The following is a 26,391-nucleotide window of genomic DNA, read 5'->3' as shown; positions in this document are numbered from 1 at the left end:
GACGCGCGCTGCCTGGCGCCGCCCGGGCCGCCGCCGCCATGGCCACGGAGGACGAGATCATCCGCATCGCCAAGAAGATGGACAAGATGGTGCAGAAGAAGAACGCGGTGAGCGCCGGGACGGGACGGGGGGGGAGGCGGGTCGGTGGCGGCGCCGCGGGCCCCGGCGCGGCTCCGGCCGGCGCCGCGCTCCCTCCTTCCCGCGGGCGCGGGGCCTGTCCCTTCCCGCCGCCGCGCTGCCCGGCGGCCTCGGCGCTTCCCTCGGCGCATCCCGCGCCGCCCCGCGGGGCCGCGGCGCCTCCCCCGGCCCCGCCTGAGGAGGGGGCACGGCAGCCGGTCCTGCTCCCCGCGGGGCGGCCCCGCCGCCCTCGCCGCAGCGCCTTGGGCCGAGAGGAGGTTCCCGCCCGGGCACCGGCCCTGGCTGGGAGCGGCTGCGCGCTCGCTTCCTGCTGGCTGGAACCGCGGTGCTGGCCTTGGCGGGGAAGGGAAACCTGTCACCCCCTGGAACCCTGCGGAGATGGCCCCCTGTGCGTGGGGTGTTGTCGATTATAGGCGTGAGAGCTGGAGTTTTGGGTGGGATGTGAGTGAAGAGCCCAAACCCAGCTGCGGCAGGGCCAGAGTTGAGTGGGTAAACTTCACAAAGAATAATGTAAGCCTTTTTTCTTCTTCTTCTGTTTTTGTTTTTTTTTTCCTTCTTTTTAACTTGCAACACTTCTAATTGTGTTTATTAATCTGGAGAATAACTCGTGCCTCAGAACGGATGAAGAATGTAGTTAGGCAGGATTCAGTTGGCTTAGCTCAAGTGTTATTGTCATGTATGCCCTTCATAAAGAACTGAGGTAACATATGGTGGTTATACGGTGCCTGCAAACACATCAAAGTAAGTAAAATCAGAGTGTAGAGCAACAACCAGATAACTGATCCTGGTTATACATAAAATAGCATGAAAGTAAGTTGTCAGCTCTGTTTACTATTTCTTTGTCAGGTGGGCACATTGTTATTCTCTGGAAATTTGTGCTTGTATATGTGCTTGTTGTTCTTCCTGCAAGAAACTATTATATACATAATATTAAAAGGTTTTTTCCTAAATGTAATGATAGTGCATTAAAAGCTTAGTAACAGTAATAGTTGAGAACTCAACACTGCAATTCTACTTTATGGAAGTAATTTTGTTATTGCTTAACACTGGAGAGTATAAAGAGCATTATTAATAATATTTGCATATTTATGGAAATACTGACTGTATTAAACCAAGGAGATTTGTTTAGTTCAGAATACAAACAAATTAATTGTAAGTACACACAAACCATGCTTCAATCTGTGATGTTCCATAATATGGCATGGTTTAACTCTGATATATTTGAACTCTCAAATGATACATTGTGGCAGCAAGACCCTTGTCTAGAAGAAAGAATGTTTTATGACTGGCATTTATTAATTCCATTATTTTTCCCTCTTTATTTTTATTTCTGTTCTCCATGCATTTAAGCACAAAAGCATTTGCTGTCTCACTTTCTTTAAAACTGAAGTAGTGGCTCTTTCCTACAAGGTGTTGAGAGGGTGAAGACTTACTGCCTGAAATGCTTTAATATCATGGTCACGGGACTGATAAAGGGCAGCCAGCTCCATTTTATTTGTAAAACTTCTGATAACAGAAAGAAAATGACCTCTCACAGGTAGCATGAAAATGACTGTTGCTCCTGGGGAGCACCATACCAGGGATGCTGCAGGTGACCACAGGGTATTTCTCTGTGATCTGAGAGGCTTAGGAGTTCGGATGAAATTCCTAACAGCAGCTGGGAACATATATTCACATTCTAGCATGTGTAACATGATTAACTTTCAGAGCTCTGGGGAGCGCTGTGGTGACTCTGGGGTCAGCGTAGGTGTGAGGTGGCTGGGCACAGCTGGCACAGAGCTGGAGCTGGCTGGAGCCAGAGCTGGAGCTTGGTGTTCACCTCTGTGCACTGTGAGAGCAGGGGTGGGAGCGGGGGAGCACCAGAGGCATTGGGCTTTAGTGCTGTGTTGGAACCCAGCTCCTTCAGCCGGGCTCCTTGCTGCACACGGGCGGCTCCTTTGTTGGGCTGATGTTTTCTCAACGAGCTGCGCTGTGGCCAGGAGTGGGGATCTGACGCTTTGTCCAAAGCACGTGTGTGTGGCATGATAAAAACCCTTAGCGGCATCATCAGAGGAGAGGATGTGCTTTAGTATTCAAACCAGGAGATGTCTCTGTGTTTTTCTAAGTCTTTGTCATTTACAAGGTATTTCTTTATTGCACAAAGTGATTTCCTACCTAATTCTGCCCTGTAGTTAAAATGCTAACTTTAGCAAAATTATTAAGGTCGTCTCTATGAAGAGGTACTTTATTCTCTCACAAAGATGAAGGAGAATTGATAAATGCATTCTTACACAAGTACCCACTGAATAATGATACTCTTGACAGCCCCTTGTGTTCCTTTCTCCATTTCTACTCATCAAGAACAGGTATTTGGTCTGTGTCTTTGAATGAGAATGATTTGATGAGACACATTAATAATAAAAGAAAGAAAAAAAACTTTGATACTTGCTCTCTCTGAAGCTGTCAAGAGTCAGATGATAAGAAATGTTTGTCTCTCATACAGAAGGTGACTCTGGCTTGTGGCAAAGCACTCTGTGACATGTCTTTTGATGAGTTAAGAGGGCAGGCCATGCAGACACTCTTTCTGTCAGACTCTTGGTGATTTGCCTTGACTTAGGATTTAATTGTAGCTGAGCACATTTCATAACTATTTTAGTGAAATTATATATTTCACTCGAAATATATCAAAATATATCAATATATTTCACAAAAATATATCATAATGCACAGTGCATTAAATACTAAATCATTATTTTCTCCTTCTTTTGTTTTGAAGGAGGAAGTAATGATTTAGCATTTAATGCACTGTGCCATATGCATTTCTGCCATTGTTTCAAATTGAAATAGATACCACTCCTCCTTCAGAACTGTGATTGGATTAAAACCTGTAGTGCCTTCCTTTGAGCTTCTGTTGTATGTAAGTACACCTTTCTTTCATTAAGCTGCTTAATGAATAGCTATTAAAACTAAGGCTGCACCCATGGATAAAAAAAAATGAAGAATGCTTGAGTAAATTTAGAGAAGAAAATAAAATTGTCTGTGTTATAAAATGTATACTCCTTTAAGTGGAACAAAATTATGACTGGATAGTTCTGCTGTCTTCAAAAATGTGCTTCATTTTCTATTGCCTGAAGCTCAGCTTTTAAAACATGACTATAGAGTAGCATTCTGTGCTGTTGTGGTCTGACCAACTGAAAGAAGCTGAGAGGAGTAATCTACTGAGTCTGAATCTACTGATTTCTGTTAAGTGACAAGGTAAAGTGAAAGCCAGCCAGCTTAGGAGAATGGGACATAGCCTTTCATTTTCTATAAAATTACAGAAATGCCTTTAAAAGAGGGTTTATAACAATGGTCTTAATGATTGGGGGGTTTTTTGAACACAAAGGTCTTACATTAGGAGAAAAGTAATTACAAGTTATGCTGTGCAACTTCCACACTAGTTGTGAGATACAGAGAGCATTTTACTTTATGCTAAGAAAAGTGATTATGCAAAGCTATTTAGTTTAAAACCAATTTAAATTAAATTTTAAAGCATCTAATTCATGGTGCACAGTATAATTGGTTAGAGAAATGAAGGCTTAGAAAGGATTAGTGCATTATCAATTTTGGTAATTTGGTACAGAAACCAGCATAAAATATAGATAACATCTGTTAAACTGCTGTTTTTCGGTTGGATTTGGCTTTTTTGTTTTTTGTTTGTGGGGGTTTTGGTGGTTTTTTTTTTGTTCTTGTTTGTTTGTGGGATTTTTGTTTGTTTGTTTGCTTGGTTTTTTGTTTGTTTTCTGTTTTTGTTTTTTTTTTAATTTGCTGCATGTCAACCTGCTATGTATCAAGTTGCTAGTATTGGAAAACATTTACTCTGGGAATAATAAATTTGTTTTCACACGTGCAGTTAGGAAGGGATATACCAGGCAAAGGAATTTTGACTAGGCTGTATTTCTAAGATGAGATGAAGAGAATGCTACTTTGCATTACAGTGATACTTTCATATTGAATTTGCAGACTATAATCAGCTGTGTTAATTTTAAAATTACATGCTGTGTACAGTGTGCTAATGACTTAATTAGTTTGGAGGTAAGTTTTATTGGATTATATTTTTTGAAATGGCACATTGACTTCTGTCATGAGTTTTGTTTTGGCTAAGAAAATGTTCTTGAATTTGATTTTGTTTTATAGTAGTGAAGATAATTAATTTGCTTTATTTGGACCTGTGTTTGCACAGAAGAAACCACGCTTATGGCTGTTGAGAGAAAGATATGGTTTAGCATGCCAACTCAATTTAGCACCTGAAAACATTGTGACATTTCTCAGTCTTGCATCATTGCTGCTAAAATTCTGTGGTTAAGACTGGAGAAGTTTTGTATAACATGAATAAAAGTTAAATTGAACTTTTACTATCATAGGAAAATACTAAAACTTTAGCTTTATATGTTAATTGAATTTATGTGAGGTGGGATTTGGTGAAATGTTTGGGTTTGGAGGTTTCTTTGGTCAGAAGTGTTTGAAAAACAAAGGTTGTAGCCAACATTTGAAGGTGTCCAAAGCTGAGGGTTTTTAAATGTGACACCGAAGTTCCACTTCCATCTTTCTCAACCTCCTGGTGACTATTTATCTTTAGTGGTTAAAGTGTAAGACTGCAGTTGTAGCAGAATATTTTAAGTTTCCTTGCAACAGGTATTATAATAGAAGTTGATTAGGGAGAATTTGAAAAGCAAGCAAAATGCAAAATAAAATAGGATGAGTTAAGAGGTAAGTAAAGAAGAGTGAATTAAATTCCACAGATTTGCAAATGGAAATTTTGTGGGATTTATTTCCAAACCTTACGAATTGAAAAAAAAAAAGAAAAAAAGGAAAGGTAATGAACTGAGCCTGAGTGAACTGAAGGGCCTCTTGGATGCCAGGTAGTTGTTGCCTCCCTTCTGTTCATAGCTTCCAGGTTCAGCACCACGTGCACTTGAATAACAGCCAACTCCTCTCAGCCTTTGGGAGGTTTGTGTGGGCTGACAGCCCATGTGCACAGTCAGAAGTGGATGGTGCAGAGCTTTGCTGAAGTAGAGTTGGTAAATCATCAAGGTTGGAGAGGTTAAAGAGAATTACAGAGCTCACATTTATGCAAACTTTTTTAAAGTAAGGCCTGTATTGCTAAAGAATGAATTGTTAAAGTAGCTGGGTATAGACTTTATTAACATCTAATAGTGCAATCTCTGAACTTGAATCATCTATCTAGAGAGCTGCTTACACAGAAGTAGTTAGTACCTTTCCTAACAGTCTTAGCAGGGGAAAAAGAAAAACCCACGATGTGAGGCTTTACCACATCACCACAAATACAGTTAGGAATGATGTCTGTGTATGTTTTTATATATATGTGCATTATTGATGGACTGGGCAGAGCTTCTCAGCTCAAAGTTCTTGTGCTAAAACTGATGTGGTTGTTCTGAACTGAAACTTGCTGCTGTTGTCTGGATTGTTTCTGATGCTGTTAAGCAAAGCACCCTTGAAGATGTGTATTGGTTAAGTAGTAATTGACAGAATGCTTTGATTGTCATTTGAGTTACATGGGGTAAAACTCCCCTAGTCTTGAGTGAATACTTTGATTTCCAAGTTAAGCCCTGTTAATGCTTAGAGTTTGTGAAGTGGACCATTCCTTATTCTAGTTCTGTGGATAAATTGAGTACTCCTGGTTTGAACCCAGTGTGTGACCCTGAAGGCAGACCAGATTATATTATTGATATTTTATTTGGAGTTCCTGATTGCTACTAAGTTGACTTTTTTATTTTCTTTCTTTTTTTCAGGCTGGAGCCCTTGATTTGTTGAAGGAGCTTAAGAATATTCCCATGACCCTTGAGTTACTACAGGTATGATTTTCTTGTTGTTGTTGTTGTTGTGTTGCAAATGTTAACTCCCTGATGAAGAAGGTGGAGCCAGAAGATTTGAAAGGGGGTTACCCTATTTAAATAGATTCCTAAATTCAAAGTCCTTGGAAGCATCAGTTTTGCTACATGGTAATCTAGCCTCACTTCACCTGATGTAGCACACTTATCTTAAGTATTTTCTTCCAGTAGCAAACTCTTAAAGCTTGTCTTTCTGATTAAGTTGTGAGTTGTAAATTTTGTCATGGACAAGGGAGGAGAGCTGCTTACAAATTTATCAGACATGGAATCTTACCAGACATTTTCACTCTAACACAAGTGAGTGTGTTTCCTTCCTCTTGAAGGAGAATGCACCTGATTATATCTGGTACCATCTTTTCTTATGTAGGTAGTTCTGGTTTTGCCTTTTAAGTGAGGAGAAGCATAGTTGATACATTTTAGGCAAGTTGTATTTGACACACACCCCATGTTTCCCCTCCCTTGTTCTGAGTAATGTATTTCTTAAGGTAATTATACTCCTCTTTTACTCTCCTGGGCTGGAGTGATGGAGGGGTACAGTCTAGCCCAGTTGTATGGATACTCTCACTAATGTTACTTAGATTTACATCTTTAACAATATTTTATATATTATTTGTAAATTCTTTCAAAAAATAAACTTGGTCATCTTTACTTACATGTCAAGTTTCAGAGCTTTTCATGTAATTCATCAGTGAGCAACTTTTGTTCCAAACTAGCCAGACATTCCCTATCTGAGAAAATTTTACAATTTCAGTTAAATCCGAGACCTGATTTGCTGTAGTAGCCACTTAAATTGTAGGAGAGTGAAAAGTATCTGGTCACAGATAAAAAATTAGCTTTAAAGTTCAAATTTTAAAGGTGTCAGAAGCAATAACATTTTTGATTCATGCATCTTATATACTTGCAGGATGTACTTAGTAAGTTATTACTAATACTATTTCTGACAGAAATGGGATTTTTAAGGTGTCGCTTTTATGCATGAATACTGGTACAACTCTGATGCTTTGTCTCCTGTGTTCAACTTTCTTCTTTAGAAAGAAAACAAACTCAAAACCCCCTAGAAAAAATACCCCACACAAAACAAGAACAAAACCCAGAAAACCCCTCTGGTTAACCTGATTTTTTGGAATTTCTTTGTGCAGGTCCTAATGCAAATTATATCTTGCATTAAGTATAATAACATTGTTTTGCCTTTGGAGTTAAAAATTTCTCTGCAATAGCTCTGGAATTTCAAGTACTTTGGGATGCTCTTGCATGGTGCATTGCCTGTACCTTAGTTAGGAAGCTTTTCATAAATATCTGTTGCTGTATTCAAAACAGTTCCCCTGCATAAGATTGCATTTAGCAACATATTTGGGCTCAAATTTACTTTTTTTTTTCCTTGAGGGTTTGCTAAAATATTAAGTCTGACATAAACTTTCTCTGTTGGCCTCCCAAATTTGCTTAAGCAGTGGTGGGCTTGGAGCAAAAGCTGAAATGCGAAGAAATCATACTCACTGCTCTGGTGGTGGATCATGAGTGTGCCAGTGTCAGGAAGGGTGATGATCATGAGATAGTGGAGGCACTATCTTCCTCTGTGCAGATCAAGACTTCTGACATTTGTGTTTGAATTGATGAAATGAAGAATAAAAGTGAAAAGTGTGCTTCCATACCGATTTTTAAGAAACTTTGAAAGCTGGCTACATTGAGAAAAGCTCTGCTAGCTCTGTTATTCCTGTGTAATAAGAGAAGTGATGATTTTTTGTGTAATACCACTGCTACCTCAGCCTGAAATAATGAGGTCCTCTGATGAGTTTCACAGGTATGTGCAGTAGGAAGGTGCCTGTTAGTAGTCTGGACTTGTAGTGGTGTCTTTTGTCTTTCTTGCCACATTTATTTTCACAGAAAGCTGAAGTGATTACAGGCAATAATACCACTGTGTCACATCTGATGAGTTTTATGTAAGCAAGCTGATCCTTGCTCAGCTAGGCAGGGAGCCAGTAGGCTTCCTCTCACAGTTTATCCAGTGGTCTGACTTGCAAATCTGTTTAGCAGCTTCAGAGCATTAAAGGCATCGTGTCCCTGGTGCTAATTGTGGTTAGTGCAGAGCTAAATAGTAAGTGACACAGTCAGGCTTTATTTTCACAAACAGGTTTTACAGGAAGTTACACACACCTGTGCAGAACTAGGCTGTGATGTGCAGCCCCTGTTAATGGCTTTAGGACAGTTCACTGGCAAGAAACCCAGGGGTGGTTATTCTTCAGTGGTTGGTTTGGCTCTGCTTTGGTCTGAGTGCTCAGCAGTTCTCTATCCTCACACACAGTTTAAAGTTGGAAGCAGGTCTGCTTCCTTTGGTGGTTGCTCTCCCTCCCCATCTGTGTTCCTTAAACTTTTGCATTTGTTCTGGTTTAGAGAGCACCGGCTGCCCCCATGTGCTCTGCTTTGTGTTCAGTCATAGGTTACTTGTGCTCAATACTGCTTGCACCTACTGAGGGCTGCTGGCCAAAGCTTCAGTGCTTCAGGGTGAAAACAGCTGTCTTAGCAGTCTTTGACTGTCTTTACTCTGAAAGCAGATGAAAAGTGCTCTAGAATTTAAAGTGGGGAAGAATGAAAATACTGGAGTTTTGCACTTAACAGTGGCAACATACAGGACGACTAAGGAAATTTCAAATACTGTCAGCTGGTTTTGGTTTGTCACTAAAACATAGTAATTTTGAGAATATAACACTGATCTTTTGTGACTATCTGTGCCAGTTAGAAGGCAGATAAATTAGTAGATCATTACTTCCTGTCTTCAGGTAGACCCAATCCAGTGCTCTATAAAAGCAAACAAATGAGTTGTTTTTATGTGCTGCTTTAAGAAAGCTGGCAGTTCAGAAAGGTCCCATAAACTGTCCCTCTTGTGTGATCAGAAGAAGAAATTTTTCTGGTTAGTTCTGAGTTTGACTTGAATTTTTGGATTTTACTTAACTAAGTCTGTAAGTTGGTGTGTTTTCCCTTCGCTGATGAGCATAGGCTGTCGTTGTGCCCAGCTATTAATGGAGGGTTGGGTTTTTTAGTAGATACATTTTTCTCATCCAGATGTGGTGTTTTATGGATTTTCAAGGACATGTTATTTTTTTACTGTCTGAATATATTGTTGAGATTTAAGTGTTCAAAATATCAAGAAAATGGACAGTACCATTAATGTGGGTGAGCAGAGTCCATCTTGGAGCATTTTAGTTACAGGTGAGTAACTCTTTGTTTTCTTTCATTCAAAATGCATGTTTAGAGCTGATGCTTAGGCCTGAGGTTATTTAATGTGTTTCCTTGGCTGACATAGCTATGGATTATTTCAGTATGTTTCCGGTTATTTAGCACATCCATGGTGCCTCAAAAAGTGTTGTTTGTGTTGTAAGAAGTAATTTACAGGAACAAATAATTTCCATTTTTAGCAAGCCACAAAGATTTAAATTTTCCTTTTAAGAAGAAGGAAGTTAATGATGATCTACTGCAAAAGTGAGTAGAGTAACTTATATTTAGTGAGTCCTGTAAATGGCAATGCAACAAAACTGAACATCTTAACAGCAAATAAAAAAAAATTACTTATCAGTCAGAATACAAAAAGATAAGAATTTAACAATATAAATAAGGATTTTATTATCTCCTCTTGTGAAGCTAAAAAGGTGGAAATTTTCTGCTTGTTACATGTGCACATTAAGCATAAATCTTCTAAAATGTTACTGTTGAGCTATATTTATGTCCTTATCTTCTGAGTCTTGAAAGGCATGAGTTGTAACTTACTCTCATGTTCGCTCTGTAGGTGGCAGTAGTGGCAAAGGCTTAAAGCTTGTCACCGTCCTGGCCTTTTCGGAAATCTAGGATAGCTCATTCTTTAAAATCTTAAACATAGAGAGTACTGCTTCTGTCTAAAGTCAGAACTCTGTGCTAATGATTCTAATCAATCTCAATATCACCAACATTTTTAGGTACCTAAACCATGCTTGCTCCCAGCTGGGTATTACAGCTTTTTACACAGCCACTAAATGGGAATTCTGAGAGTGTGATGTCAGTGAAGAAGTCAGCAAGCTTCTTATAGTGCTGAAATATAACTACAGTCCTTAACCCTTGTGCCCACAAGCACTGCCCACTCCTCCCCAAATTTTTGTGATGAAGACAGATGGTAATACTGTTGTATTTCTTTTTAAAATGTCCATGTTATTGAAATAATTTTTCTAAAGGCTTGCAGTATTTTATCCTGAGAATCACAAGAAAAAAGGAAACAAACCCACCACAAAAGAAAAAGAAAAAAGATACTGCAAAAATTAATGTCAAAGTACAAATTTATATATATTTATTTGTTAAATTGTTTTCCTGTCACTTGTGATAATGTATATTTCCATTTCTTTTGCAGTCTACCAGAATTGGAATGTCAGTTAATGCAATACGCAAGCAAAGCACAGATGAAGAGGTTACATCTTTAGCAAAATCTCTTATCAAGTCTTGGAAGAAGCTGTTAGGTATGGCAACAGAAACATCCCTGTTCTTGCATGTTTTAACTCTGTGCAGCCTTGGTGCTCATCATTGGCACTGCCTTGCTTTAGACATATTTGTGCTTTTGTGTGAATGTTGAACTTCCTGTGCTGGTGTAATTGGTTTTTTACCCTTTGACTGTCCCCAGGCCATTACTGTGAGAGTGTGTGCAGAGAAACAGTTAATGTATTTTATTGGGGCTGGCAGGCAGCAGGAAATCAGCTTCTCTGATGTGATTAATTTCTGAAGTCTCATTGCCTGCAGTTGAGCTGGAGTGCCTGTACTGAGCACTAACAAACTTCTTGACTATTTTCTTCATCAAATATAACAAGTACTCTGAAGAACTGGTGCAAAATCTCATGTGAGAGTGTGGAGGCTTTGATGTTTGGTTATGAAGAGAAAAAGACATTAAAATCTCATAGAACTTACAGGTAGTGAGGAACAGAGCTGCACTTTCTAAAACTAAAACCTTAATGATTTTAAACAGCTTACTAATTAGCAACCTAACACTTTTTGTTTAATTTCCCTTAAAGCAATTAATAAGCTTAATACCCTTCTGTTAGGGTTTTATTCAAGGGTATTTGGTGGTACTTAATATATCTGAAAACACTTAAGTCTCAGAATGTGTGCAGATATTTTTGTTCATACATTGTGGTGCACTCTGTTTTGTTTCTTTGTATGTAAGCTTAGGTAAATTAAGATTTTTTAAGCTTAAAATTTTAAAATAGAAAAGAATTTATTTAATTATTTAAATATTTACCATTCTGTCTGGAAAAATATGCCAAATACCAGGAGAGTGTAATTCCCCTACCATTTGAACTCAGCTTCATTTTTATCAGTTGTGAAGTGTTTTATCAGATACATTATTACTGTCTTGTAAATTATATAGAAAATACTCTGACTTTCTAGAAATGGACAACTTGTCAGAACCTTAAACTTTGATGCTCTAGTAAGAAAAAGCAGTCTCTACAGCAAACTTTTTAAAGCTACCTTAAAGACTTTTAACTTACCTAATAATAATGTTAGTTTTAGTAGTTAAAATTAGATAATACTATACATGCTGATAAAACACCCTAAAATTCATTATGACCTTAATAATAAAAGTAAATGCATATACAGGATCTTAGTGTAGAATCTGATCAGAGATAACTGGTAAATAGTGAAAGTAACACACTTGTTATTTTTAAAATTAAATGTGGAAGTCCAGCTTTATTAAATCAGTATATAAAAGTAGTAAGGTATATAAGCGGAGAAATTGACTTGTATATTAGCATCAGTTACTCTAAAGACTTCTAAAAGTAGCTGCTGGATTGTGTGATTCAGCTCTCAGTTATTAAAAGTTGTTAGTCTAAGCTTTAAAAACAAAACCCTATAAGTATTTGGTGAAAGTTTTTTTTTTCTTGAAAGTTCAAATTTTTAGAACTGCCACTTAGCTTAGACAGCATAGTAGAGGAGATGCTCTCATTTCCAGCAGAATTCTCACTGGGATTGTGCTCAGATGCTGCTCTCTTAGGGGAGGGGGAGATCTGCCTGATTATTGCTGTCGTTTGACCTAAGGATTTGCCATTTTTTTGTTGAGACACTAAAAATAATTGTCTCATTTTTTTGATGCTTAAGTTCCTTAAGTCAGTCAAAATTGTCTTAATACATTTTGACTTAAAGTTTACTGGTGTTCAAACATTGTGAAACTTGGGGAGTGTCACTCCTGCCTGGAGGGTTTCCATGCTGGAGTAGTCTGGGTAAGGATGTGATGCCTGAAGGTCACAGCAGGTCAGTCTGGGTGTAGGCTGCTGTGCAAAGGAGAGCTCCTGACTTCCCTTCTGCCTCTTTGCTCCCTCCTGTGTTACAACTAGTGCTGGAGTGGCTCTCCAGAAGACCAGAGCTGGGAACTGACCGGTTGGAAAGTAATTGTTTTGTTCATTTCTTCAGGCTTGAAATTTCAACTATGACTTTTTGGTCCAGCCTGTTTGCAGTTGCTGTTTCCTGCACAGGGATTGTAGCAGTAACAAACAGCTGGGGCAAGTGGACCTTCCCCTTTTGTAGCTTACTAGATTCAGATTGTTTTAACACAGTTGGGAGACTCTAACTAAGGCATTTTGCATGAGGTGAAGTCAAACATGTGAGGAGCTGGAAAGCAAATAAGAAATATTTGGCATTTATCAGAGCTGAGTATTTCTTGAGGCAGTGGGTATGTGACCTTCGTTCATATGGTAATTTTTGTTGCACAACAGATATTATTGTGTGTCATTATTGTGCCAGCTCTAGTATAATTGTGGTAATGCACTTACTACATAAAATCAAGTGAATCCTGAAAATACAACACTGCTTACATTCAAAACTTTGGTAGTTAATTTTTCCTTGGTTGTAATGTAGATCTTATAATAAAGCATAGTAAGGCAAATGTTTTGCCTTTTTTATCACTGCTCACTACTCATTAGAACATAAAGTTTCATAAATGTGAAAGATAGGGTATAAGTATGGGTGGGAATCTTACAAAGTACTCTTATTCTGTTTTATCATTAGTTTTGACTTTCTTGGAAGAATGCGCAATACCGTATGTTGAGCTGCTTGAGAAATCAGTTTCGATTATGCTGTTTATAGTGCATGTAAAATGGTATGGAGCAAAGATGGCAGCAGAAGCGGACAGCTGTTATTCGTACCAAGCATTGTACTCAGAGCTCTGAAGTCTTTGTGAGTTATTTTTATAAATGACATTTTGAATTTAGGCAAGAATTGTTCACTGTTCAGGCTGCATGTAATGTTTCAGTTCAATGCTATCAGAATTTAGTTTTTAGGAATGCATGGGATACATGAGTACAAGTCAAAGTGAGTTGTGAATCACCAGATCTTTGTGGTTTGACTTGAGCCTTCCCAGATTTTTTTCTCCAAGCCTTTTTTGGAGGGTTCAGAAGCTGTGCAGCAGAGGGCTTGTGACCATCTGAAGTGATTCACTGGGTGAGCCACAGTGCAAGGTCCCTTTCAGATACTTTCTGAAAGTTAAACTATACTGCAGAGATGGTGACAATTTGCATAAGGAGCTAAATTCAGCTCTCAGAATAAAATGCTGCTGAGTTATAACATGGGATTTACCAATAATGATTGTTTTGCCAAGTAGCTGAATATACAGAGAGTAGGCTGTGCAGATAATGAATCTATGCACACTGAATATACAGAGTATGCTGTGCAGATAATGAATCTATTCACACTCATTTAGGTTGTCAGGAGTGTTTCTTATGTTAGAAAAGCAACAAAAATTCCTTAAGGAGTATAACCCTCATAATAAATAATTACTTGCTGAAATGAAGAGTATACAGTGAAAAAGAATGTCTAGTCATGTAGGTAAAATTTCCTCCAGTAACTTTATATACTGAACTGAAAATGCAGAAGCATGGCACAATATTCTTAACATCAGGTGATAATCTGTTGCCAGTATTGAAAACTTAAAGGGAGGCCACAAACATTTTGAAATGCCTGTTTCAAAGAAGGGCATGCCTGAATAATTTTATTTTAAAAGAGTGTTTAAGTGTTAATAACACCAATCAGGCATCACGGAAGTATTTTACTAAGATTACTTTGCTCACAAAATCTCTTGTTATTTCAAACCTGGATTTGATTCTTCTGGAGCCAGCAGGTGCAGTCTAGGACTATTTTACAGGTATGTTAATGCTGTCATAAGTGTTGTTCAAGGACATCTCAAAGCCTACTGGCTTTGTTCAAAAAAAAAAAAAAAGCTCCTGGCAAAGCAAGTTCTTAAATTAGTCTAATAGCATTTACAAATATTATTTACTTTTGATAAGAGTACGTATCTTTATAAGACATCAAGCAGAATCAAGTGCAAAAACAATTTCAATAGTTTCATTTTCATATCGATTATAAGCTGTAGAAATCACCTCTTGTGAATTGTATATTTGGAACTGTTCATGTACTGTTAGTAGGTCTGTAATTTGTTAAGCTAATAAATGGAGAGATAACAACACACAATGCATTATAGAAGGAAAACACACAGTGAATATGTCCATGTGTCATGGTCTTTTGACACTGATGATAAAAAAATCTTTAGCAAACAGTTCATAATTTTGTTGTTTATTTATGGACTTCTAGATATTCCTCCTTCCAGAGCTACTACTGAAAAGAGACTTTTACTGATCTTATCTTCATGCCTTACTACGTCTTGTAGAGGAATTGCTGACAAGTGTAGCTGCTTGTGCATCTCAAGACTATTTGGTCAGAATCTGGAAAATGGAGCCTAAATAATTATTGCATGTCAAGGTCATTGTTGAATTAATAATTATGTAATATGGTACCTGTTCTCTTATCTCTTTCTTTTCACTTATTTAAACTGAATTCTCAGAAAAATTTCCAAGTTCTGGTAGTGATTCTTGAGTAGGCAACACACAATATCCCGCTAAATTAAATTTTCATGTGCTTCCAGGTAATAACTAGCCCCCTTTCATTAATGTTTCTGGGGAAATTTTTTACTTTAATACTTTTCTTAATCTGAATTTAGATTTATAAATGAATAACATTTCATCTTTATATTTTCTGTTTTTTTCTTTTTACTAGCAAATGTCTAGTGTTGGCTCGTAACATAGTTAAAGAAATCTAGGAGAAAGCTATTAATGGCTTCTAACATTCAGATTAATTATGTTATCTGGCTATATCTTTAAAATTTCTGGTTTGATAACACAAACACTGGTGTGTCTTATTTGACCCTGGAGAGATTTTTCACTGGAGAAGCTTCAGATATCTTTCAAATTAATTACAAGTCCCAGGTAGAAACTGCAGTGCCATTGTTAAACTTTGAATGTCTTATTCCAATGACTAATAGTCTATTCTTGTTACTACCATGTTCTTTGTATTTTAAAGAAGAAGTATTAATATAAATTAGCTTCTCTTATAAAACCAAAGCTTTGAGATTTTTTATGGGTGCCTGAAGATGCAGTAGCTAAAACTGCGAAGTTACATTTTTCAGTCCTAAAATTGGTGACAATTCCCACTTGTTTCTGAAGACAAATTTGGTAAGTTTGAATAGCTGTATGGAGTTGCAAAAAGGAACTGCACAACTTGTAGTTCGTAGTGTATAAATATTTATAATGTTCTGTAGACTTCCTGAGGTGAATCGCATTGGAATTTTTAAAGACATTTCACAGAAGGGCCATTTTTTTCCACCTTACTTTGTTAAAGTTTCTGTGGTTGTTCATAGTTCCCATTAGATGTCATCCTTCCTCTATATTAGAGTCTGGTTATTGAATGTAAAATAAGCTAATTAGTAGGGACTTTTAATTTGTCAGGGATAATTTTTCTATCCCCAGAGGATAGATTAAATGCTGCCTAGCAGGCTGTTAATTGCACTCAGTTCTTTTGTCAATACAGTATTTCAGTAAAACAAGATATCCTCATCACTGTGTGAGTTTAAAGATGGAAAGCATCTCTTCTAGTGCTTTCCAATGTATGAGCCATAAAGTGACTTAAACACTTAGGATAATATTAACTTTATTTTCAGCTTTTTGAAACTAGATTAAGCAAAAACTCTTAAGTGATTAAAGAAGCTCTAGTTTTGAAGACATACTTTCTAAAGATGCCCAGTTTCAGCTGCTCAAGTCTGACCTTGATTTGAGACATCCTTGCATAGACTGCAGCTTAGGAGGAGCTCTGCTTTTATCTGTGTGCCTTGTGTGCATCCTGCCCTCCATAAGGGAAAGAAGCCATTGGGGTATTGGCAGGTGTTGGCAAGTGCCTGCCCTTGGTGAAATGGTGCTGGGCTAAATGGAAGTGTTTGATAAAAGAGATCTGGGTGCCAGTTATACAACTGTAGTGTGTGTGCATAGTAAGCAGGAGATACACAAGTCAGACCTGAATTTGACAACTTGTGTGCCAGAAAAAAATGTGTGGGTAAATGGGCTGAAGCACAGCTCTTGCTTTGCAGGACTTGAGCTGTACTTCAAGATACCTGTTTGATCTACTGGTTTGTCTTAAAGCCTCTGACAAAAATGAACATGTACTTAAAATGTTATGAAGTTAAATAAGATTGTATGCATATTTGGAACATCTTTAAAGATTATATCATGTAATCAGTTGTTGCCATAGAGAGAGGGAGTATGCATGTTAAAAATGGGAGTTGTTTTCTTTCTCTTAGTGCACTTCAGTTGTCATAGCAGAGAATTCATGTGATCCATTCAGTTTATAGTCTTGTCTGCTTTCTTAGTGAAATTCTTTTTATAAACAGAAGTTGTTAAATTGGTCTCTTTATTAGGATTTTTTAAATAGCATTTTCAGCTTATTAAAGACAATCACCGAGTGCATCATCTGTGTTTAATTATCTTTTTATTCCTAAGTGAAATTTCTTACAGATTGAGTACAACATTGCAAACAATGGGTGAACTATTGAAGGCTGGAGAAATACTCTGGAGAAGTATCTGTGTGCATCTCCTTATAGGTGCAGCTGGAGACAGGATAGTAGATTGGTGCCTGGTCTGATTCAGTACTGCTGTCTCTGCTCTCCTTTTATGATGATTTTTTTTAACAAAGTGGTACTTCTTTGGATAAATTCCTTAACTCACAGGTTAAGGAAAGGATCAAAATCATGTTCAGTTTATTGTTCCTATAAAAATAAAGCCAGTACAGTTATTTCTTGCACTATAAAAATCAAATTTAAAAGATTGATATTTGAAGAGACCCAGATTTGTGTTACGTACAACCAAGTTCCTCTGAGAAGCACAGGGATGGGGGTTCCTCTGGAAATAAGGACACTTTTAGATGCTTAAACAAGGATTTACATGCTTAGTTCAGGACATCTTTGTTGGCAAGACTGAGCCTTAACAGATTTCCCTCCTTTTCTTGTCCTGTTTTTAATTAATTTTAAAGTTTGTAATATATGCTTATTCCAGTAATACAGTCTACGAATTTAGAAGTGTAATAGCAGCTTTATAAGGGCTGGAGAAAAGGAATTCACGAAATCTGTCAATCAGTGATGCCAATCTCACTAGGCTTCCTCTGTAGGCAGTAGAGAGCCACCCTTTCTAGAGAACAAATCAAAGCCGGCACTCAATTTAGCCACTCTGAAATCCTCTTTACAATGGAAGGGTGTATGCATTTTTGCTGTGCTGGAGTTAAATGTTGTGATTGCTCTTTTCTATAAAGACTTTTGTCCTTATTCTTTATAAAATTGTAGTGAAACATAACTTGTATAGGAATGGCAGATTCAAATAAATACTGAGGCAAGTAATTTAAGAGCTATCACAGAAAATACTATCTGTGTGTCCGGAAAACTCCTTTGAAAATATGAAAGTGACTTTATATTTTGCCAACTATGGTCTCTTCCACAATATAGTTAAAAAGAATGGCATGTATGTAGTAGGAACTTATTAAAGCATGGAAGACAAATTCCAGAGACTTGATACAATACCTGGGAAGTTGCTGTCTACCTAATGCAGGAATGTTGGAAAAAATGAATCATAAATGTCTATGTTTCCATCATGTCTTCGCTGCCAGTTTAAGCAGATGCTGGACTTGACTCAAAGCATCTGAAGTGTTGTCATGTTTTCCATTTCCTGCATTGGGAGGGTGTTGGGAAGTGGAAGGCTGTACTGCAAGAGAAGGTCAAAGCAGAGAGTGGGAGATGATAGCATTTCTAACTGATTCAGGAAAAATCATGATATTTTATCACTGCTTTAAATCAGTTACTATTTCTGGGTAGAAGAGAGTTTCTCATGTTTTGTATTTCCAGATGGACCTTCAACTGATAAAGATTCTGAAGAAAAGAAGAAGGAGCCTGCATCTTCCTCACAAAACAGCCCTGATGCCAGAGAAGAAAGGTGCTTAATTCTCAATGGCTGTGCAGATAGTCTCACTCAGTATAAATTAACATTAAACTATTTGGTCTGAATTGGTAATGTTAGAGACAGCTGCCGTGTTCTTTTCTGAAAGATAGAGTTGTACAAGAAACAGTGTGTTGTTGGAGAAGTAAACTGTGCTACAGTAGACATGAAAAAAAAAAACCAACAAACACAGGTCAAGATGGGGCCAGACAAGTTTTGTTTATCCATCTGTTGGGTCTGTCAAATACTCTGCCCTCTCTCGGTACTAGCACCCAGCTTTGAGAATTGTAAAACAACTTTCTCTGCTTTCTGGTAGTTGCATATGCTTCTTTTGTGTGTTAGCTTTTAAATTTAATAAACATTCTGTACTTTTTTTGGTAAACACAGAGTATGTTACCAGAAAAAGAAGCCTGCATTAATGTCACTGCAGGAGCTAAAAAACATTTACAAAAGAGTATTTGCAAGCCCATTTCTTCTATACATTTCTGACTTCAGTGATCTCTTTTCAGCAGCCATTTTAAAATTGAAGTTTAACCTCTAACTGTATGTCCAGATGGGAGATGAAAACTAGGTTTACAGTTTGCAAAACTACATAAATTGTGGGGGTTTTTTTGTGACCATGGCACCCCTTCAGTACAGTAAGCAGATTGAGTGCAAGGCATGCAGAGTGAATGTTGGTGTGATGTATCGTCACTGTTTCTTAAAGTAAAGGTCTGTGGGAGGAAAAAAGGTTTCATGTTAATGTAAAGAACTGAGAATTAAAGCTTCTGTGCCATATAATGGAATGAAATACCTGCTGTGTCTCTATTGTGTGAAATACCCTAGTGAATAGTCTAAAGACACTTTAAAAATTGTATTGACTCTAGGGCTATAAATAACTTTTTTAAAAGGTGGTTTGTGTTCTTATTTTGGAATACCATCAAATGGATGTAGCAAAAGACCCGTATTTTGCCCAGAAACAAAGTTATTTGAAGGGGGAAAAAACGAAAAAGCATTAATATTGGTTTTCATTTTGCCTTTTTTTAGCAGTTCAAGTAGCAATTCCAGCAGCAGGAAGGAGGAGGGTAGTGCTCCCTCAAATTCTTTCATCCCTTCTTTTCCCCGGGCTCCAAGCACTTCAGACTCTGTACGAGTGAAATGTAGAGAAATGCTCTCTGCAGCTCTCAGAACAGGAGGTGAGCTTTGTAGACTATATTTTCAAGTTTAACTATTTCCTTCCTTTCTATTTCTGTCTTTCCCACTCTACTTTTTCTCCTACCCTGTAGGGAAGAATAAACCCTGTTTGCATCCATTTGTGTGTGTAGACCCATAAACCAGTTCACCCAAGGTGCAAGTAACGAGTAACTTTCATGGCATGGGGATGCTTCAAAATGCATTTTTGTTGCTGCTAATTCATGACATTTTGTGGCTCAGTTCATCTGATACATTGCCAACAGGGGATCTTGTTTTCAGGAATGTTATTGCCTCCTTAATGCTTCATTTGAATCTTCTTGTAGAGGCTGCTATTTTTTTTGTCTCAGTCTTTTTGACGGAGAGGTGTGACTACATGCAACGCTGCCTTACACCAGAGGTCCTGGGAACCTTCAGATTTTAGTTTTTGAAAGCTCTCTTTCTATTTTGATTTATTCTTGACATTTCATTAAGCTGGCTTGCAATAATAGAGTCTTGCATTGCTCTTAACCTCATGCCTTTTGGGTATCTGTAAATTCCTTGACTGTTCGGATATTTTTTCTTTTTATCTCTCATATACATTCAGGTGTCTTTAAACTGACAAATTAAATTATTTGCTAGATAAGGAGCAAACTGAAAGCTGGACTTTTCAGAATTACCTGATTTTTTTCTGGTGCATCCTTATCTTTGTCAAAATTATGACCCAGCTCCTGTTTCTCTGTTCTTAGCTTAGTGTAACTTGGCCCAGTGTAAGTAGACTTCTGAATCATCTGTGCTTACTCTCTTCACTCTTTTATTCTTTCTTTTGGTTCATAGAAATTCAGGTATAGAGAATAAGCAAGGCTGACTAAAGACCACAGATTAGTTGTCATCTGGATATATAGTTCATGGACTTCTTTTGGGACCGGACAGTCACATACAGCATCTTAGTATTCATAATTCTATGTAGTCTTCATTTTAAATAGTTTTCCAGAAATCTTTTTTGCTGTGTTGCTTTCTACAGTGCATGTAAACTGATGATCCATGAGTTTAAAAGATAAGTTTATTTTATTGTTTTATGACCTTTGGTATGAGATCAAAGGATAAATGATGTTAGGGTTACTCACTGAAATATAACCATGTTGAAATGAGGCAAACATTATATGCAATTTGTTTTTAAGCTGCTTTGGAAAGGTAGATGTCTTTGTGGGGAAGCATTTTGGTCAGAAACAGTAAACAGTTATCTTGAGACATTTTAGTTCAAGTGTTTTACTGCCTTCAAGACTGCTGTGGTCTATTTCTTCTAATTTATGTCTTTTATGACACATCTCTGCTTTGTATTTTAAAAAAATCTAATAAGATTGTTTGTTATTTAATTACCATGTTTCTAATGAAATCTTTCTCTTCCATGCATGCAAAACATCTATTTGCTTATTCTGGTATTGTATGGACCAAAACAATTGATTAAACATGATATAAAATGTTTCCATTTTATAATAGTTAGTTCTATGCACAGGCTGTGGAGATGGGAGAGATGCCAAGCCATTGGAATATTTTAGATTTTTCTATGTAACAATGGATTTGTTCCTATTTGTGCTTGCAACTAGGTACCAGAAGTTTTTTGGTTTTTAAAAGTTTTTGACTCTTTTAAACTTATTTTCTCCTTCTTTTGCTTACTTGTGTTCTTCCAAGTAATAAATTTTGAAAGGTTAAGTACATAGTAAATTAAAATTACGTATAGAACAAGAAGACTCACTGCAAGTGTTTTATAATTTGCTGAGTTTCAGTGTTCTGGAACTGTAGGAATCTCAAGGATATAGAGTCAGGTTGCTAATATTTTATCATTTGTTTTCCTCAGATGATTACATTGCTATTGGTGCTGATGAAGAAGAGCTGGGTTCTCAAATTGAAGAAGATATCCTTTGTTGTATATGTGTGCTCTAGAGTGGGAGTATTTGTGAAAAACACAGTAATTTTCAAATTAATTAACTTGATCTATATATTGAGTGTTTTTATATTTCATATAAAACAAAAGTGGTAACTGGGTTCAACACATCAGTACATAAATTTAGTGTTCAAAAAATCAGCCCAACCTAAATGATTTGCCTTAAAATATGTAGGAATGCATGTAGGTGAGTGTGTGTGGGTTCTTTTCAGCTCAATATGTTTTCCTTGTAGCAGCAATATTATATCTTACTGAAGCATTCTTACATAAAATGCTGGGCTCTTCTATGCTATTTTAAAATCTTTTCTTGTTAACAGTCTTAATCATTTTCTAGTGTCTTTGTTTAATTTTCTACAAGTTTATTTCTAAATGAATTCACGGTTCTCAAAAGGTGGTTCTGGTACCATTGTTTGAATCATTCCAGAACAGAGGTCTGGGCTTCTTTTTTTAACAAAAAAATTTGTGTGAGTGACCTGTCATTGTTTGAATATTTCATTCAGAAATTAATTAATTCTCAGGATGAAATCAAGAAACTGGACATAAAGTTATGCAGGACTTTTCACAATTACGGTTGAGGTCCTGCTACCCAAAAATTCATATTTCACTGACCCTGTACTAAACTATGATTAGGCTTCTGAAGGTTGTGAATTCTGCTGTGTTGAACAGGAAAGTAGCTGTCGGTTGGGGTGGGGGAGGACTTTATGGACAGTGGAGAAGTGCATTGGTTTAGAGCTTGCCCCCCAGAATGAATCCTTTCTAATGCTCTGTTTTACTTGTTAATGTTTTACTCTATTTGACTTATCCATGTTTTGTTCCTTAAATCCAAAGCACCTATTTTTCAAGAATTAAAAAATACTGATATGAAATACAAAAATAGGGTACGAAGTAGGATAGCAAATCTCAAGGATGCAAAGAACCCTAACCTAAGGAAAAATGTATTATGTGGAAACATTCCTCCTGACAAATTTGCTAAAATGACAGCAGAGGTAAGTAAAGCACAGGTCTTGAAATATTCCCATCTTGGGCTTACATCCTGGCCTGTATTTATTAAGTATAAAAGTAATTTGTGTAAGCTGGCATACTTCTGAACGACTGTGGCTTTTTTGTGGCTTGCAGAATCTGAATTACAGGGCTGTTTTGGGGTAGAGGGCATGAAAGTGTCTTTAAAAGTCAAAATAGATCTAAAAATTCAAATGAAAAATGAGATTTTATGGGAGAGAAAAATGAAAGCACATCTTGTTAAACATCTTTTTTCAGTTCTGCTTCTATGCGTTAGATTCTGCCCCCTCAAATGAAAATATAAAGGAGTGTCTTGGAGACTGAGAGAAATTAGTTGTGGTCAACTAATGAAAATTGTGACTAACTTTATTCCAAAAGAAAGTTGTGCTGGGCTTTTTGGGTGGTTGATTTTTTTTAACTATAGCTTTACATAAAGGTTAGGCCCAACAGAGGCTGGTGAAAGAATGTGTAAGAAAAGCAAGTTGTACCTTCAGTATGTATTTTGATTTTCTTTGTTCTACATATTTAGAACAAACTTATATTTTGTCCTGTCCAGTGCACATTCTTTGTTTGATTGATGTTTTGGATTGAAATGTCAAATGGCTAAAACCCACTCAGTGTTAAGATTACTTCTTAACAGTAGTGAAATTGCATTGGTACAAGATTTTCATTCCACATCTACATGGGATGGTGAATAAAATTGTATTGAAGAAAAATGTAACAAATTGGTTTTGCTGTGCACACTTGATTACTAGACCTTGTGGAGATCTTCTGCACTAAAACTATTTTAAAGGAAAAAGAAAATGGGCAATTCTGAACTCTTTGCTTAGTGTTTAGAAACAAAGTTAATATGATTTTTGGTGACATATGGTAAATTATGGCTCTACTGTATTTATCAGTACAAATATAGAAGTCCAAAAAAAGTAAATTTTTTCCTGTAATAAATGTTTCATAGGTCAATGAGATATTTATCCAAGGATCCAACCTAGCATCTTTTTTGCCTCTTTGGAGGTCTTCTAAGTCTTCTACCTTGCCTCACTTACATTTCTGAACTTCAGAAGTGTATTTGCATAGAAATGTTTCTAGATGCTTGATGTTGTACTTTTTTTTCCTATCTGTGTTAAAAAAGAGAACATTTTTAACTTCTTGTAGCTTCTGTGCTGTGAAATAGCCCAGCTTAAGTCTTGTAAAATTAAAAATGTGTAGAATCACATTGCCCTTCAACAGAGTTGTTGTTCATGGATTCTAAATAAAAAATTGTATTGGCTTGCACAGTGGTAACTTGTTTTAAAGCTAAAACTCTCTAGTAAACTCTGTCTTGCTCTTTGTCATTTGTAGGAAATGGCAAGTGATGAGCTGAAGGAAATGCGCAAAAATCTGACCAAAGAAGCTATCAGAGAGCACCAGATGGCTAAAACAGGAGGTACCCAAACTGATCTGTTTACATGTGGCAAGTGCAAAAAGAAGAACTGTACATACACCCAGGTGCGTGCTTATTCCGACTCTTGGTTTTCCTTTTTCAAACCTTAAGTCCTATATAAAGATTGTCAGAGGAAAAAAAAATGGAATTGCAAAATGAACTTCCAGCAAAATGTTGATAAATTACAAAATGTGAAGGTAGCTGGATCTACTTAGTTGTGCTTATGTAAAGCAAGTTTGTTATATTTATTTGCCAAAAACTTTATGTAGATCCAAGCTGAGTATCTGTATAGACTGAAACTTGAGTTTCTTTGCAATGCTGAATTCTTGATAATTCTCAGTGCATCATATTCGTAAGGGTTTTATGTGGAGGAGAGAGACTTAGAGGGACTAAGTAGCAGAAAATTATATGTATATATATGCACATGTATATTTATATATGTATTTAATGTACCATTTGACTAACACAAGACCCTGATTTGCAGTCGTTCCTACAGCCACAGAAAGGGTGCTTTAATTGGCTTAACTGTGCTTCAGGGAATGTCATTTTCATCACAGCTGCATTTATATTTTGTACTGTTCATCAGATGCTTTAAATAGCAAGTTGGTTTTCAGTCATAAGACTTTTAAGCCTTTGCATTGGTAAATGTATGTGAAGCTGTACTGACCATTGTACTTTTAGTGCAGAATCTTCTCCTAGAAATACATGCACAGTTTCAGTGCAGAAATTGGTATTTTAGTGCTACTAAATCTCTCAAAATCCAAGTCTATCATGGCTTTATAGTGAGGCAAAAAGCCCAGTTTCAGTTGATACATAAAGTTAACTTGTATTTCTATGCAAATTTGTTTCCTTAATGTTAAACTTTGATTTAAACAGTTACATTGAACACACACTAACAAAAATTGAAGATACTAATTTTCCTTTTCCGCTCTGGCTCTTGCCTTTGCCAAAGGTTCAAACCCGCAGTGCTGATGAACCCATGACAACGTTTGTTGTCTGTAATGAATGTGGAAACAGATGGAAGGTAAGACTGTTAGACTGCTCTGCATATCTGATAGCAGGCAGCCAGCCTCTGTGCTTAATTTGGGTTTACAGTAAATGTGACAAACCACTTTCTGTTGACTTTTGATTACTTCTTAACCCATTAATGATATTACATCTTGAGATTGCAAAGTAGCTTTAAATTAGAAATGTATTTTTGACTGAAGGTATGAGATCTCTCTAGAAAGTTGGTGGCAAAGGGGGAGAGAAGACACAACTTAGGCCTTGCAACATTTAGTTACAATACTGCTTTGCCGTGGGAAGTGGTGACAAGCTAGTCACCGTTTTCTCTTTCTTCACCCAAAGTTCTTTTAACTGGTTTTAAACCGTGCTTTGGTGAGTGTAACAGGCCTTTCTTAGACCTTTTGTTGTTATTGTTTTTTCTGGTTTTTTGCTATTCTGAAAAGAAGAAGCAATAGAAAAGAGAGATGGCTGCTGCTGTATTCCTGTGCCAGGATAAGTGTAGGGCAGTGATAACTTAATTGAATCTTTTTTTTAAGTTTGGGAAACAGGAATTTATAAAGCTTCTGAGAAACATTGGTAGTTCAATAAAACAGAGAAAAACTGAAATGAAGGCTTGTAAAATTTACAGTTTAAGGTGTGATCACATGCCATAGGAAGCATGATAACCTCATTCTCTGATTTTTCTATGTTAAGAATGCTGCAGCTCTGCAGGGCCATGCCACGGTGTACGTTAAGATTTCCACATAAAAAAATATTTTATGTATCTTGGTTTACATAGCTTATTGCTGAATATTGGCTCTGAGATATCTAAATAATATCTATAAAGCTGAATATAGGCTCTGAGATATCTAAATAATATATATAAAGCTTAGAAATCATTTGATGGAATTGTTTGCAGTAACTGGAAAAGTATATTTGTCCTTAAAACCTTATGTAAGGTTGCAGTTACAGAAGTGTCTGTATACAGATGCCTGAAGGAATGGTTAAAATATAAGTGCTTTAATTAGTAATTTCCATATCCTAAGTATGGTGTTGTATTTCTGTTTATTCTTGTAGAGGTTTAGAAGTAAGATGTATAAAGATCTCATGAAGCATTATTTTCTTTTGGCAGTTCTGTTAGAAGAAGAAATTGTCAAGACATCTGGACCAGTATGAACGAGGATTTTGTAATTAGCTTTAAAAACTAGACTAAGCATTTAGCTTCCTGCAAATGAGAGGGTTTTTTGGTTTTTCTTTTCTTTTTATTTCAAAGCAGCATACATGCCTCAAGTTAGCCTTTGTTTTGACACAACCATCATTTCCTTAAATGCCTTCCTATAGCTGGTAGTCAGTAGGATCAGGTTGCTCAATTGTATGGTAAATTTTAAAATATTTTTTCATTTTTATAAGTAAGTTGACATTAAACTTTTACCAGTTAAACATTTTGGTAATTGTCTTGTTTTTTCTAACTATGTGAATAATGTACTGTATTTTTTGTGGTCTGAAATATACACGCTCCTCCTGTGTGTATTTTGCCTCTCCACATGTGCTCGGTTGTAAGAATGAAATTTGTTTCTCTCT

At 36.8% G+C, this 26,391-nt stretch overlaps 1 protein-coding gene across 2 annotated transcripts; it reads left to right on the top strand.

Moving 5' to 3' along the window:
* TCEA1 (transcription elongation factor A1) lies at positions 1 to 26,391 on the top strand. Of its 2 annotated transcripts, none has more exons than XM_059467983.1 (10): positions 1 to 107; positions 5,910 to 5,972; positions 10,378 to 10,483; positions 18,223 to 18,310; positions 19,340 to 19,488; positions 21,321 to 21,377; positions 22,239 to 22,393; positions 23,745 to 23,891; positions 24,779 to 24,850; positions 25,943 to 26,391. In XM_059467983.1, exons 1-10 carry the CDS (start codon positions 39 to 41, stop codon positions 25,949 to 25,951), a joined length of 915 nt encoding a protein of 304 aa, XP_059323966.1. In that variant the 5' UTR covers positions 1 to 38; the 3' UTR covers positions 25,952 to 26,391. The 2 variants fall into 2 exon arrangements, with proteins under 2 accessions (XP_059323966.1, XP_059323958.1); XM_059467975.1 differs by lacking the exon at positions 1 to 107 and adding an exon at positions 499 to 648.

This window comes from Ammospiza nelsoni, chromosome 1, assembly GCF_027579445.1.
Source record: "Ammospiza nelsoni isolate bAmmNel1 chromosome 1, bAmmNel1.pri, whole genome shotgun sequence".
Taxonomy (NCBI): domain Eukaryota; kingdom Metazoa; phylum Chordata; class Aves; order Passeriformes; family Passerellidae; genus Ammospiza; species Ammospiza nelsoni.
This window is presented reverse-complemented; position numbering and strand designations above follow the sequence as displayed.